The sequence below is a fragment of the Sarcophilus harrisii genome, chromosome 5, assembly GCF_902635505.1.
Source record: "Sarcophilus harrisii chromosome 5, mSarHar1.11, whole genome shotgun sequence".
Taxonomy (NCBI): domain Eukaryota; kingdom Metazoa; phylum Chordata; class Mammalia; order Dasyuromorphia; family Dasyuridae; genus Sarcophilus; species Sarcophilus harrisii.
This window is the reverse complement of record NC_045430.1, coordinates 184,158,926-184,173,915: the sequence shown is the minus strand read 5'-3', so window position 1 is coordinate 184,173,915 and position 14,990 is coordinate 184,158,926. Positions and strand designations below refer to the sequence as shown.

The 14,990-nt window shown below is 33.0% G+C and overlaps 1 protein-coding gene across 2 annotated transcripts in view; it reads right to left on the bottom strand.

Annotated features, from left to right (window-relative positions):
- Positions 1-14,990, bottom strand: part of NUP205 (nucleoporin 205) — a 98,681-nt gene that overhangs the window by 5,872 nt on the left and 77,819 nt on the right. For both annotated transcript variants that reach the window (XM_031939122.1, XM_003771633.4), the window contains exons 34-39: positions 14,620-14,758; positions 12,065-12,191; positions 7,481-7,557; positions 5,290-5,415; positions 5,005-5,128; positions 1,233-1,399 (exon numbers count right to left, since the gene is read on the bottom strand). In XM_031939122.1, the coding sequence (XP_031794982.1) occupies positions 1,233-1,399; positions 5,005-5,128; positions 5,290-5,415; positions 7,481-7,557; positions 12,065-12,191; positions 14,620-14,758 (760 nt within the window). The remainder of the gene's footprint in view (positions 1-1,232; positions 1,400-5,004; positions 5,129-5,289; positions 5,416-7,480; positions 7,558-12,064; positions 12,192-14,619; positions 14,759-14,990) is intronic.

Genomic DNA, 14,990 nt, shown 5'->3' with positions numbered 1-14,990 from the left:
CACAGATCCATTGAAACATATAATCCAGCCTCATTCAGAAATTTTTACTATATCAAAATTGTTTGATAAAGCTGATAAATTGCTGATTATTGATTAATAGACTAATTCAGACTAATATCCTAAGTAAAGAGAACTAAGAAGCTCGACTAAAGAAATTAGCAAAGTATGACAAAACCCCCAAAATTATAAAGAGGAAATATTGTTACTGAAATTGAATTTTTAATTTTAATTAATTCTTAAGTTCAGAACTTTGATAAATTTCTACTGATATTTTTATAGGATGCACACTAATTAGTAATCCATATTTGAACAAGTTTAGGTAATGGCCTTTATTTTAAAGTCAATTCTTCAATTCTTTCAACAATGTGGAATGTTAGGTTCCTAATGTATAATTAGGTACCTAACAGCAAGCTGTCCAAAGTAGACATTTAAATATTTACTCAGAAAGAGTGTGACTATGATGGAAGATGATGATCAGGGAAGGAAATCTCACGTTCTCAACTTTAAAAATGATAGTTTCAAGTGACAGCAAAAATCTAAGCTATTATCATCTCAGAGTCGCTGAGGTAGAGATGGAATGCATCTAATGGTGCTTTGGTCATAAAATGGCTACAATGACTAATCCTGCACAACATTTTAGTGTCAATCTTTGCAGCCATTATAAGTAATCCCTCCTTGGAGGTCATAATAAGCTCTGTGTCTCCTGAAGCCCTTTTCAAGTATACTACTATCATTACCACTCCAACACTTTCTGTCTCTATCTCCCTCCACACACACACGAAAAACATTATCATTATTATTTTTACTAAATTATAATGCTTTATGTTATCATTTAACTTTTCGTGTCAGTATATCAGGAGCTCAGGGCTCTGTCAGACTTTATCATCTTTAAAGGAAAGGCAGCTACCTAAAAATCCTAATTTCCTCAACAAAGACTTTAGACTACAAGTTACTAAAAATATCACAAACACAATTTCCCACAGATTAATAGGTGGATTCCATAAGGTGTTCCCCATATCACATTTTATTAAAGATCTAATAGTATGAGAGTGAATCCATAAGCTGTACATAAAGAACCAGTCTCCTCATTTTAAAGTCACTCCCCTTTTATCATATTTGTTATGATATTATCATCAATTATAGTTAAGAACAATACTTTTCTTTAGCAAGAAAACTTTTTCTCAATTTCTTTTTTCCCAGTAACACTAGGCCGTTTATTATAAAATACACACCTCTTTTATCTCATCGGGGGGAAGCTGTTCTACATTTTGTAGTTTGTTGACATTCTGTCGATGACTGTCATAATAAGTGAAGAAATCATTAGCACTTTGTTTCAGCAAGTAGACAATAATGCCTAAGCCAGGCAGACGCCAATACGGAACTACTGGAGCTTGAGTGTCTAAGTAGAAATGACAAAATAGAATATTAAACCCACAATTATATCAGTACACTAATCAGAATCTATAATAACCAATATCATCACATGAGAAACTCCATCAAGGTGCCATATTAAAAAGACAGTTACTATATTCCTACTGACAAATGTGCTTACTTATATCACTAAAAACAAATTAAAGTAGGGCAACCAATATGGTTATGGAACTGAAAATCACGCTATATCACAATAAAGCTGATATTTATATTGTACTTTTATATTGTACTGATATTTAAAGCTGATATTTATATTGTACTTTTTTTTTTTTTTTGGCAGTTTTTCAAAACAAGTTAAAATGTGTCATTTAAACCTCACAAAAATCCTTCAAGGAAAGGTATCAAGAAAGGAGGAATTACTGTCCTCATTTTATTTTATAGATGAAAATATTGAGATTCTTGTCTATGACCCCACAGCTACTAAGATAAGCAGGCTTCCAACTCCAAATCTAATGTTCTTTCTACTCTACCATAATGTTCTCACTAGAAATCATATTTTAGAGAAGATAACATCTGTCAGATGTCAGATAGAAGAGGAATTATACTTTCCTCTTTTCCTCCTTTCGCGCTTTCCTTGACTAACAGGTAAAAACAGGATCAATGGATAAAAGTTAAATAGAGGAAAATTTAGGATCACTATAAAAGGCACCGAGTTTTTTACATTAAGGGTCTTCAAGCTGTAACTAGATTTACCCCTTGTCAGGAATATTGTAGAATTCACGTACAGACTAGATGCTCTCTAATATACCTTCCAACACCCAAGATTCTAAAAATCTGTGCTGTCTAATTTTCTCATTAAGGTTTATTTAATACAAAGTTATTCTTTACTTTCTGTTTATATTCATTTTGGGGAGGAAGAGAAAGGCCATTTTGTTCCCAATGGCTAAGAAATACTGTATAAGTATAGATAAATTATCATTATTAGAAAATAGTTCCATTTTATCCAACTTGAAAGTAAATAGTTGTGGCAATGAGTAAGTAAAAAATTAAACAAATCCCTACTATATGCCAGTCATTTAACTTTACCAAAAAAAAAAAAAAAAAAAAAAAAAACTTGTGAAGTTATAATCCTCATTTTACAGCAGAGGAAACTGAGGCAAACATGTCACATAGCTAAGAATCTACAAACTTATCATAAAAAAAAAATTTGCGATTCAGTATTGAGAAACTGGTGACAATCTTTTTCATTTCACAGATTTAATATTAATCCAAATTAATTTCATTCTTTGGTTTCAACAAAGAGGAATAAAGAAAGGATAAGAAAAAGTATAATAAAACCTTAAATCAAAAATTGATTTTTTAATCTTAATTTATTCAGGATTTATTTTGTTTATTTCCTCAAAGACCAAGTAGAATAAATGTCAGTCCTGTAGATGAAACCCCAATTAGTATACACACAATTCTCAGTTCTGGTCTCCATTCTTCAGAAGAGTTTGGTAAAATCTTTTTAATGGAGATTTTTCATTTTTCCACTCTTTAAGGAAAAATCTTTCAAAGTCTGCTTATAATTTATCACAAAGGGAAAATTCATAAATTCAATTATTTCTTTTTTCTTTTCACCAGATAAAAACTGGCTTTCTAATTATTAAAATAGAATAGAAACGATAAGCATCTCAGGAATGAATGGTAGGCAGTAGTTAAACCTCCCCCCCCCCCCTTTTTTTTTCCAAGGTGAAAAGCAGTTATTTTCTAAGTTAGGCTTTGTATTAACATAAAGTTTAGGTTTGAAGATTAATTTTCATTTTTCTTATCCTTTTGTTTGTGAGAAATTTATTCCTCTTCTTGAAACTAGAGGATGAAACATTTTTAATTTTTTATTTTTAATTAGATTTGAGTATTAAATCTGTCAAATGACAAAAATTGTCACCAGTTTCAATATAATGAATCAGCAAATTTTTTTTTGTTTGTAGATTATTAGTTATATGACCTATTTGCTTCAGTTTCCTCAGCTCTAAAATGAGGATAATAATAACTATTGTAGCTCTAGTGGAAACAGCTAGTCTTAAAGCAGAAAGACCCATGTTCAACCTCTCAACACACACTGACCCCTATTTGTGACCTTAAGTCACAACCTTTGTCAGAGAATTCTGGCTTTCATTGGAGCGAGTTGCCTTACTTGGGAATTTCCCATACCAAAGAAATTACAAGTCCAGTTCCTACCTCAATATAAGGTAACAACAAGGCATCAAATTGTTCTCAATTCTATGAGGACGATAGAAACAAGATTGTAGGATGAAGTAAAGCATGTACAATTACCAAACCAAGATATATACATTACACATCAATTCCAAATAATAAGTACAACTCCCTGCAGAAGTATCTAGAGGGAGAATAAAGCAATTCAACTCTTGACACCAACTCAAGTCAGTGAATATAAGAATTTTTATTTCAGGTAAAGTGACCTGGATCTTCCACAGGGCAATAAAAGACTTCTTCAGCCTTCCATTTCATTTAGATATCGAATCATAGAACTTTAAAAGTAATCTGTACAACTCGTCAAGTTATGAATAACAGAGACCCTGAGAAAACGATTTGCCCAAGATCACACAGCTAACTAGTGGAAGAGTCAGGGCTAACATATCACAAGTTTTACAACAAGAAAATAAAACTAGGAATGCTTCCAATGAATCACTGGATAATGGCACAGCTAATGATCTTGCCAGTTACCAAAGAGTAGCCAATTCACTGTAATTAGCTTAATTCATACATGGTAGGGGTAGATGAAAATGGCTTACAATTAGAAAAACCTATCGATGCATACTATCTTCCAATGGAATATTTGAGTTATCTCATTCAGTATCTTGCTAATTATTTGTTAACACAGATGATAAAACCCGAATGTTTTAGGAATCATGGTAAAATTGCATACACAAAGCTCTAAGAGTTGCTACTGATTTTTTCTTCTACCACTTAATGAAATGGCAGATGTCTGGAAGACACCCTGAGACAGCAATCTAACCCCACACACAAAACTTCACCACACCGACATCCCTGCTTTGATCATCAGCATGTCAAATGCTTAGTCAAGGTATGAGAGGCAACATTGACTTTAAATCACCATAAAAATTTTGAGAGGACAAATTATGAAAAGCTAAAACAAATTTTAATAACTGGATTAGTTTAGCACATGGATAGCTTTTATGGATTGAACTCTTTTCTCCCCAGTCAGCTCAAAGACCAGCTCTTACCCTATGCCCAAGAAACACATGAATTCCATCTATTCCCATGTATATTCTCAAACCCCACCATACCAGGATCTGTTTAACCTTCCTCTAACTTTAAAATAAATACTTTTAAAAAATTTTGCCAATATCTCTTAAATAGGATAAATAGGATCCTGGAATCCACAAACCCAGGACTATTATGTTTTCTCCTTTTTATTCTAATTTATCTACACAATTTTAATTTAAAAAGCAATTGTATTTATGATTACTTCAGTAATCTTTTACAGTAAGAAATATTCAGAATATACTTCAGTTCTTTATCTCACTCATTAAAATAAAAATAGAACTTTGTAACAATTTAAAGAAACTCAAGTTTCCAAATTTATTAAAAAAGATTAATAATTCCCACCTTGTCGTCCCTCTCTGTTAATGGTTTCAGAAAGACTGGGGGTGAAGAGACACACTGCATGCTGAAATGTTGGAGAACTCTGTAACATGAGTGACTGACAATATTCCATGACATTGGCACAAATCTAGAGTGGAAAAATAGTAGGCATAAGTACTGCACAAAACAAAACCAAGACACATACCAGCAAAATCCAGTCTCAAAATATAATACTACCATTTAATTTCCCAAACTATTTCAAATTATTCCCAATTCAAAGAATACTTCCAAAATCCTTACTTCTCTTACCTGTTGCATAGCCAGTTCAATCTCATCTCTCTTGTTCATTCTATCACCATCCACACCATCTTGAAACTTAAATTGGCGTAGTCTGTCTGAACCACCAAAGCGACTTAGTAGTCCTAAGCATTGGCGCTTTAAAAAAATAAAGGAATAAAAAATTCCAGTTGACATTATCATTGAATAACACTAGGTAGTTTAGAAAAGGATTCGTGTAGAATAAAGCACTAATGTTGCAAATTGAAAGGGGGGGGGCGGGGTGAGGGAGATGGGAGTGCAATTCAGACATAAACAGTCAGTACAAAAAGGCAAGATGGGACCTAAGGGATATTTATATTTGATGCCTAGAGGCAAAGAGTGATGTGGCTGGACTGGGATGTGGGCAGCTCTGTGGAAGATAGATTTAAGAGTCAAGGAGAACAAGTAGGAGGCCATTGCAATAGTTCAAATGAGAGAGATGAGGAGACCAGACAGTTCTAACCATAAGTTTTTTTTTTTAATAGCCTTTTATTTACAGGTTATATGCATGGGTAACTTTACAGCAGTTCTAACCATAAGTTATCCTTATGGTTAATCTAGATATATAAAATGAATTGCCACATATAGGCAACAAGTCTCTGCTTGCTTCAGTTTCCTCAAGTGTAAAATGAGAATAATACAGTACCTTCCTCACTCAAGGTTATTTTAGGAATGAAATAATATTCTTTGCAAGTGCATGGTAATTAGAGGTACTATAAGTGCTAATTACTATTATTATTATCCTACTTTGCCAAAATTAACAAGGACTTTCAATTTTAAAATGTCTATTTTAAGGCCTTAATGTGTGATTCTTACAGATTTTATAACTAACATTCTTACTGCTTACCTAATGATGCATTAAATAAGCAAATGCCTTCCCTTTATTCTGATAACAAGTACATTTTAGTTAAGCAAACATATGAGTATAAAAATACATTTTTGATAAAAATAACTATACCCTCAAACCCAAAGTAAAAATTGGTATTTTATACAAAACTAGTTTTAGTAATTACTTATTTAAGGAAGTTATTTCAAGATAAAATAATTTAAAAGACATGGCTACATTTTACAAGTGAAGAGATGTCAATTTCTTTAAAAGGGAACGAGAGCAGTAAGACTATATATATATATATATATATATATATATGAAGTAAGGCAGCTGTTGTTAGATATAAGCAGTGTATCTGTTTTAATTATTTTTCTTTTTTTTTTTATTTAAATTTTCTTTTCAAATGACAATATGAATTATCTTTTCCACTTCCCCCTACCTAAAGAAAAAAAAAAAAGGAAAAAAGTTACAAACATATACAGTCAAAACAAATTTCAGATATTAGCCACCTCTGAAAAAAACTATTGCATTATACTCTGAATCCATACATTTTCCCCAGATTTCTCTGAAACATTTTTTACATCACAACATACTCATAGATCATTAACTTCTTCAGCCATTTCCCAACTAATGGCTATCCCCTCAAGTTTCTAATTTTTACCAACCTAACAAGGGATTATAGAAATATAATTGTAAATAATGGTCCCTTCTCATCATTCTTTGACTTCTTTGAGGTATACAGAATAATATCACCAGGTCAAAGGTTATAAGGGGGTCATAATTCCAAATTGCTTTCAAGAATGGACCAGAAGCAATAATGTACTAACATGCCTTTTGGTTCACAGCCCCTTTGGGATTGTTATTTTCCTTTTTTTGTCAATTTGATGGGTACTTGTTGCACTTAGCTATATTTCTTCCCTGTAAGAATAGGTTCTATTTCTTGAGGGAAAGAGAATGACTAAGTTAACAACATTTTTAAAAAAATTAATAAAACACTAATTTTTCTTCGAATGAATGAAGATAGGCCACAATATGACTCTGACAAGGCAAAGTAATTAATATGAACACCTCAGACTTCTTTCTATTGGACCTGACACTGAAAGTAACTAGAAAAATTAAACAAGTATAGACCATCTGTCTTTCAGTGAGTTGTGATACATACACTAAAAATCACTTTTATGTAAATTTTATCACACAAAACTCACAGAAAACTTAGAATATGGGAGTCAAATTTGACATGGGGAACAGACTTCTCCAAAAGAAACAAAGTGAAAGCTTTCCACAGTGGCAGTAATGGAACCAAAAAATTACATCCCAAGCACAATTATTGCTAAAAGAAACAAAATTAATTACCTGGAATCGCCCTATGTGACCCTGTAGCTCCATCAGAGACCCTTCAGTTACATCAACATCTAGTTCACTTAGCACTCCTACAAAATACATTTGTAGATTTAAAATTATAATTTTATAATTAACCAAATGAAAAATACTATCATATTTCTAATATTTATACATCCTCAATGAACCTAGACAGAACTTTGAAATAGATATTTGAATTTGAATCATTATATGAGAAGAAATAACAAAATGAAAATGCTAAGGGTTTACAAAAAAACTCCTGAAACGTGAAAATAACCATAAAAAGCTATTTTTAAAGAGTTCTGAGAAATTTTTCATAAATTTTCATCATCTCCAAGATTAATGACATTAAAATTCAGCAGGAAAATTTTTAAAAGGAACATTCTGAAACATCAAAAAGTAAGAATTACAGTATTTCTTGTCATCTATAAGTTCTGCAATATAAATGTTCTTTCTCTAGGTTAAAATACTAATTTTTTCTCAGTATGGATTAAATTCCAGGTTCCTGGATAATTTCAGCACCAGGTTCATACTCTTTCCTAGAAATTTAAGGTTCCCTGACCTCTACTCCACACCAATCACCAATATTAGCATGGATATAGCAGTGATTTTATCACTGCAAAGTAATGCTGTCCCTCTAAGATCTCAGCACATAGCATCTGTTCTCTATGTCACAGAGTAATGGAAAAGAAAGGCATCATGGAGGAATTGTCATTTAAGACGAGTTTTGAAGAAAACTAATGATTCTAAAAGGTGGAGGTGAGGAATTTATTTCTGGCATGGGGAAGAGCTTGTGGAGAAGAACATAGAAGAATTAGCTGGCCAGTCTGGCTGCACTGTATTGTGGGAAGGAAAGCAATGTGTAGAAAAAGATTAAAGAGAGGTAAATGAAAAGAAATTTAAACAGAGGAATATATAGTTGATGCTAAAATTAACAGGGATCCACTGGAGTTTATTCATAAGATCTACTAAGCAAAAGTTATGTCTTGGGTAGAAATGTGCTTCAGGAATAACTCTGTATCGCTGTGTAGATGGGATTAGAGAGGGAAGAGACCCGAATCAGGGAAATCCATCAAGAAACTATTACAATAATCCAAGACATTAACACTTTAAATTTTCATTAAAAAATGAAACTTGTCAACTTGGAGAGATAAAACCCACATAACAAAGAACCATCAAAAATCATTAAGAGGCAGAGTGCCATGATGGCAAAGTAAAGGCAGGGACTCACTTGAGCTGTCCCCCAAACTCCTTTAAATGACTCATTTTAGCATCCACAATTTTTAAGCTGAAGATAATTTGGAGGGTCAACAGGAAAGGTCTACTTACTGAGGTGGAAGTCCAGGACAGGCCTAGCCCCAGCTCAAGCACCAGCAGGGCAGGGGCAACCTTGGGGCCTCTGAATCAGTGGCAGTTTCTGGACCTCAAGGACACCAAGAAAAATTGGGAAAGTTGGCAAAGGGGATAAGAGGGCTTTGGGAGTCTAGCAAGTCAGGATTGGACAGCAGTCGCAGTACCAGCAGCAGTTTCTGCCCACAGGAGGTCTTTTTATTAGCAATGAGGAAGGACTTTGTTACTTTAAGCAACAAAGCTTTAACCCCTGAAACTTACTTCAACAAAAAGTTAAAAGCCAAGTAATAGGCTGGGGAAACAACAAGAAAAGATTATGATTATACAAAGTTACTAGGGTAACAAGAAAGATCAAAAATAAGAAATCAGGTCATGAAAGAGCTCAAAATAGATCTTGAAAATCAAGTAAGAGAAGGAGAGGAAAAATTGGGAAAAAATCAAAGTGATACAAAGTGATAGGAAATACAAAAAGCTAATGAAGAGAATGTTTTAAAAAGCAAAACTGGCCAATTGGGAAAAGGGGTATAAAAGTTCACTGAGGAAAATCCATGGTCATGGAAGCTTATGAAAAGAAACAAAAAAGAATAAAAAAATAGAAAATAATGTGAGACGTCTCATTGGAAAAACAACTGACTGGATCTAGGAGAGATATATAAAACTATTGGTCTCTTTGAAAGCCCTGATCAAAAGAGTTTAGACATCATCTTTTAAGAAAAAATGTCCTGATATTCTAGAATTAAACAATAAAGTAGCAACTGAAAGAATCCACCAACCATTTCCTGACAGAGAACCTAAAATGAAAACTTCCAGGAATATTATAGCCAAGTTCCAGAATTCCCAAGTCTAGGAGAAAATATTGCAAGCATCCAAAGAGAAAGTCAGGATAATATAAGATTTAACAGCTCCTACCATCAAATATGATATTCCAGAGAACAATGGAGTTAGAATTATAACTAAGATTCACCTACTCAGCAAATTGTATAATCCGGAGTATAATCCTTCAGGGGAAAAGATGAACATTCAATGAGATAGAGGATTTCTAAGCATTTGAGATGAAAAGACCAGAGCTGAATAGAAATTTGATTTTCAAATATAGGACTCGGGAAAAACATAAGGAGGTAATCTGGAAAGGAAAATCATAAAGGATTTAATAAGATTTATCTGTTTATATTCCTACATGAAAGAAGACATCATGGAGGAATTGTCATTTAAGACGAGTTTTGAAGAAAACTAATGATTCTAAAAGGTGGAGGTGAGGAATTTATTTCTGGCATGGGGAAGAGCTTGTGGAGAAGAACATAGAAGAATTAGCTGGCCAGTCTGGCTGCACTGTATTGTGGGAAGGAAAGCAATGTGTAGAAAAAGATTAAAGAGAGGTAAATGAAAAGAAATTTAAACAGAGGAATATATAGTTGATGCTAAAATTAACAGGGATCCACTGGAGTTTATTCATAAGATCTACTAAGCAAAAGTTATGTCTTGGGTAGAAATGTGCTTCAGGAATAACTCTGTATCGCTGTGTAGATGGGATTAGAGAGGGAAGAGACCCGAATCAGGGAAATCCATCAAGAAACTATTACAATAATCCAAGACATTAACACTTTAAATTTTCATTAAACTTTCTTATTATTATGGTAGTTAGAAGGCATATATATACACGGGGAGGGAGGAAGGGGGAACACAGCTGTGAGTTGAATATGAAAGGATCATATCTAAAAAATTTAAGTAAAGGGATGAGTGAGGAATTGACTGAAAGAACAGTTAATAGAGAAGTAGAATGGAATAAATTATTTGTCACAAAAGAGGCAAAAAAGCTTTTACAGTGCAGAGGAGAGGGCAGGAAAGGACAAGTAAGTCAATTCTTATAACATACACATTCTATATGGGTACAGAGATCGATCTTAACCTATAGGAAAGTAGGAAGGGAAGGGAATGAAAAAGGGAAGAGTGAATGAAGGGAGGACATATTAAGGGAGGGAATGGTCAGAAGCAAAACACTTTTGAAGAAAAACAGGGTGAAAGTATAGAATAAATAGGGCAGAAGAAATAAAGTTTGCAATAGTAATTGTGAAAAGAATTTCAAAGCAAGTTTCTCTATCAGAGAAAGAGCTTTTTAAAGGCTTCTTTTCTCAAATTTATAAGGAAATAAATTAAATTTATAAAAAATATAAGAGCCAACTCCCAATTAATAGATGATCAAAAGATATAAACTATGCCTAAAGGGCTATAAAATATGCTTTGACCTAACCATACCACTACTAGGGATGAAACGCAAAAGAGGAAAAAAAAAGGAAAAGGACTTGTATGTACAAAAATATAGCAGTTCTTTTCTCAGGTAATATTGAGGGGATGCTCCTCAATCAGGGAATGGCTAAATAAATTGTGGTATGTGATTATGTTGGCATACCATTGGTCTATAAGAAATGATGAGCAAGATGCCCTCAGAAAACCTGCAAAGTCCTCCATGAGCTCATGAAAAATGAAATGTACTGTGTACAAAGTAATAGCAATGTTGTAAGATGATCAGCTATGAATGACTTTGTGATTCTCTGCAATACAATAATGCAAGACTACTCTCAAGGACTTATAATGAAAAATAATGACTTATAATGAAAAAAAAAATACTTTTTTTTCCATTCATTGTTTTTAACTTTTACAATTTTTTCTCAACAACCTTTGTGGAAATGTTCTATATTAACTTCACATGTGCTTTCTCAATGGTGAAGGAGTGGGAAGGGAGGAAGAGTAAGAAGAGGAAAAATGAACCAGTTCACTCTCTTAAGTCTTAAGATGTCATAGATTTTGCTTTGCATTTGCTTCCCAGTTGTCTCACATGTGCGTATGATTTTTTCCTAACTAGACTATATTTTCTACTTCTTCCATCCCTAAAACATCTATTATACATTTTATATATATATATAAAATTATACACATATATTTACACAGTAAACACTTGATAATTATATTCAGACAGCTTTTTAACCACTTTTTTTTACAAATATACTTCTAAAGTTAGAACAATGATCCTAAACGATGCTGTAAACTGTTTCAAAAGTTTAATAAAAAAAATATGCCAAAGATTTAGCATTTTAGACCATTTCTGTTAAATGAGCACAATAATATCACTGGCATAAATTTCAAATAAATCACCTACACCATCAACATTTTAAAAACATACAGTGAGTCTGCAAAAGAATGCTAAAAGTCCATTAAACACAATTAGCTCACCAGGTAATGCAGCTTTGCTAATGATTCCTGTGAGGAGGGCTAGCTCTTGCAGGGACCCTGCACTGACATCCTGACAACGTAATATTGCTTGAATGGTGTCAGAGTGAGAAATGAGGAACTGCAACACCTAAGATGAAGAGAGAATGAAAGGGAAAAAGAGGAATACAAGAGAGAGATTTTCTTATAAATTATTAAAGTACAGTTTTTGGTGACAATTAACCTTGCCCTTCAATAAACTGAATAGAATTAAGAATTTTTTCAGACCCAATCTGATTTCATCAGTGTAGGGAAGTTCCTGATAAGTAAAGTCTCTCCACTGAGACAGACCAATGTCTGCTGCAAACAGAAAGAAAAGCTACTAAAATTTATTTATTTATTTACAGAGCATATGCATGGGTAATTTTTCCAGGATTGACCCTGGAAAACCTTTTGTTCCAAATTTTTCCCTCCTTCCCCTAGCTGGCATGTTACACATGTTGAAATACATGTTAAAACCAATATGTTTACATATTTATACAATTATCTTGCTGCACAAGAAAAATATGATCAAGAAGGAAGGAAAAGAAAAAATGAGAAAGAAAACAAAATGCAAGCAAATAACAGAGAGTGAGAACGCTATGTTGTGTTCCACACTCTGTTCCCACAGTTCTCTCTCTGGGTTGTCCTTTTTTCTTTCATTTGTCCTTTTATTTAAATAAAATTCATTTTTAGTATTCCTGGAGTTCTAAGGGTAACAAATTTCGTAACTGTCACTTCCAATCTCATAGATTAAGACATTTAAAGGTTAGAATTAAATAAATTCTAACCTTTACATGTCTTAAAGTTTAAAAAAAAAGGAAGAGTGCAAAAGAATTTACTGCAATTTATTTGCAGGAGACTTACATGAACTGATGCTAAGTGAAATGAGCAGAACCAGGAGATCATTATATATCTCAACAACAATACTGTATGAGGACGTATTCTGATGGAAATGGATTTCTTCGACAAAGAGATCTAACTCTTGATCAAGGATGGACAGAAGCAGCTATACCCAAAGAAAGAACACTTGCATTTTTGTTTTTCTTCCCAGGTTATTTCTACCTGTGCAACAAGAGAACTGTTCAGTTCTGCACACATGTATTGCATCTAGGATACACTGTGACATATTTAACTTATATAGGACTGCTTGCCATCTTGGGGAGGGGGTGAAGGGAGGGAGGGGAAAAGTCGGAACAGAAGTGAGTGCAAGGAATAATGTTGTAAAAAAATTACCCAGGCATGGGCTCTGTCAATAAAAAAGTTATAATTATAAAAAAAAAAATTAGCCTTTCAGGAGTAGGCATTAAGCTGGGAAATCTGGATCTGTTTTTTTCTATTTTTTACCTTTTACTGTTTATCTTATAACTTGTGTTACAGTGAAGAAGTATGACATAATGGATAGACTTAAGTCAGGAAGATCTGGGTTCAAATCCCCCCTAGTTATATACCGGCTATGTCCACAAAATTCCATTATCACCTCCAATCCCTGCTCTCCACAGTATTTTATGACACATTGCTCCTTAATTATTTCATTGACTCCCCAATAAAAATCTAGGTTTCTGAAGGACAAGAACCATATCCTATATAGTAATAACACATTTATCTGGAGATCAGGTTTTTTTAAAAAATATCTTCTATACTAAGACAATGGAAGTGAAATATACAGAATACTAAATACAGAGTTGAGCTGGATATTATTTCATTAGCATAAAGGAATTTTGTTTAAAAGCAAATATAAATATAAATATATAAATATACAAATAAATATATAAATATACAAATATAAATATAAAAGTATAAAGCAAATTTTTTTCAAAGTTCCTTTATGCTACAGATGAGAAAATATTTTGTACCATTTCTGATAACAACTGAGACCCTGAAAGGTTAAGAGACTTGTCCAGGTTCATATAAACAATATGACCAACCTATGCCTCTAATACTCTATTATCAAGAAAAATAATTTTGAAAGACTTGAGAACTTGGATCCATGTAATGACCAACAACAATTCCAGAGGACTTATGATAAAACATGTCACCCACTTCCTGACAGGGAGATGGACTCAAGAATATTTTCCTAATATACACAATACCGGAATTTGTTTTGCTAAACCATATATATCTCTTCCAAAGGTTTTATTTTTCCTTTCTTTTTTCAATTGGGGTTGAGAGGGACATTTTCATTAAAAATTTTAAAATAAAGTTTATTCCCTCATAAAATATATTGTACATCCTTATATCTACTGCATTCCACTTAATTGCTTTGTCCATTAATCACAATATCACATTTAACAAACTCACAATACTAACAGTAAAAAAAAAAAAAAATAGCTCATGAAACCTACACAAGTCAAGTGATCTCTCTTTACTTGCTCATCCATAAAATGAGAGGGTTAGACAATGCTATAGTTCTTCCAAATTGTGCTTGATAGAATAAAAGCTGCTTCGGAATAAGGACTATCATTTTTGTTTGTAATTCAAGAATCTTGGTCAGACCATCTTAACTAATTCTAACTCCAAAATTCTAAAATCCTTCTTACCTGTCCTGCCGCCTGCAGATGCTGAGCCATACTAGATGTGAGGATGACCTGGCACAACTGGAGAGCGGGAAGAAGAATCTGGCGATATCGGTCCACAGGGGCAGGAATGAATACAGGAGGTTCTCTTATGCCAAACAGTCTTTATGCATTCCAAAAAACAGAAACAATACGACAAGAAGATTACACTTCATTTTATATTCAGATTTATATTCATTTTATATTCAGATTGGTGGAATTTGCAAAACAGACAAATGACAGAAGATGATTTAATTAAGGTATGAACTTCTATTATTGTTTTTCATAGAGACAAAAGGGTATGATCTAGATTGCTAGTGCTTGCTTTAATAGTACACATTAAAATGGGAAGGAAA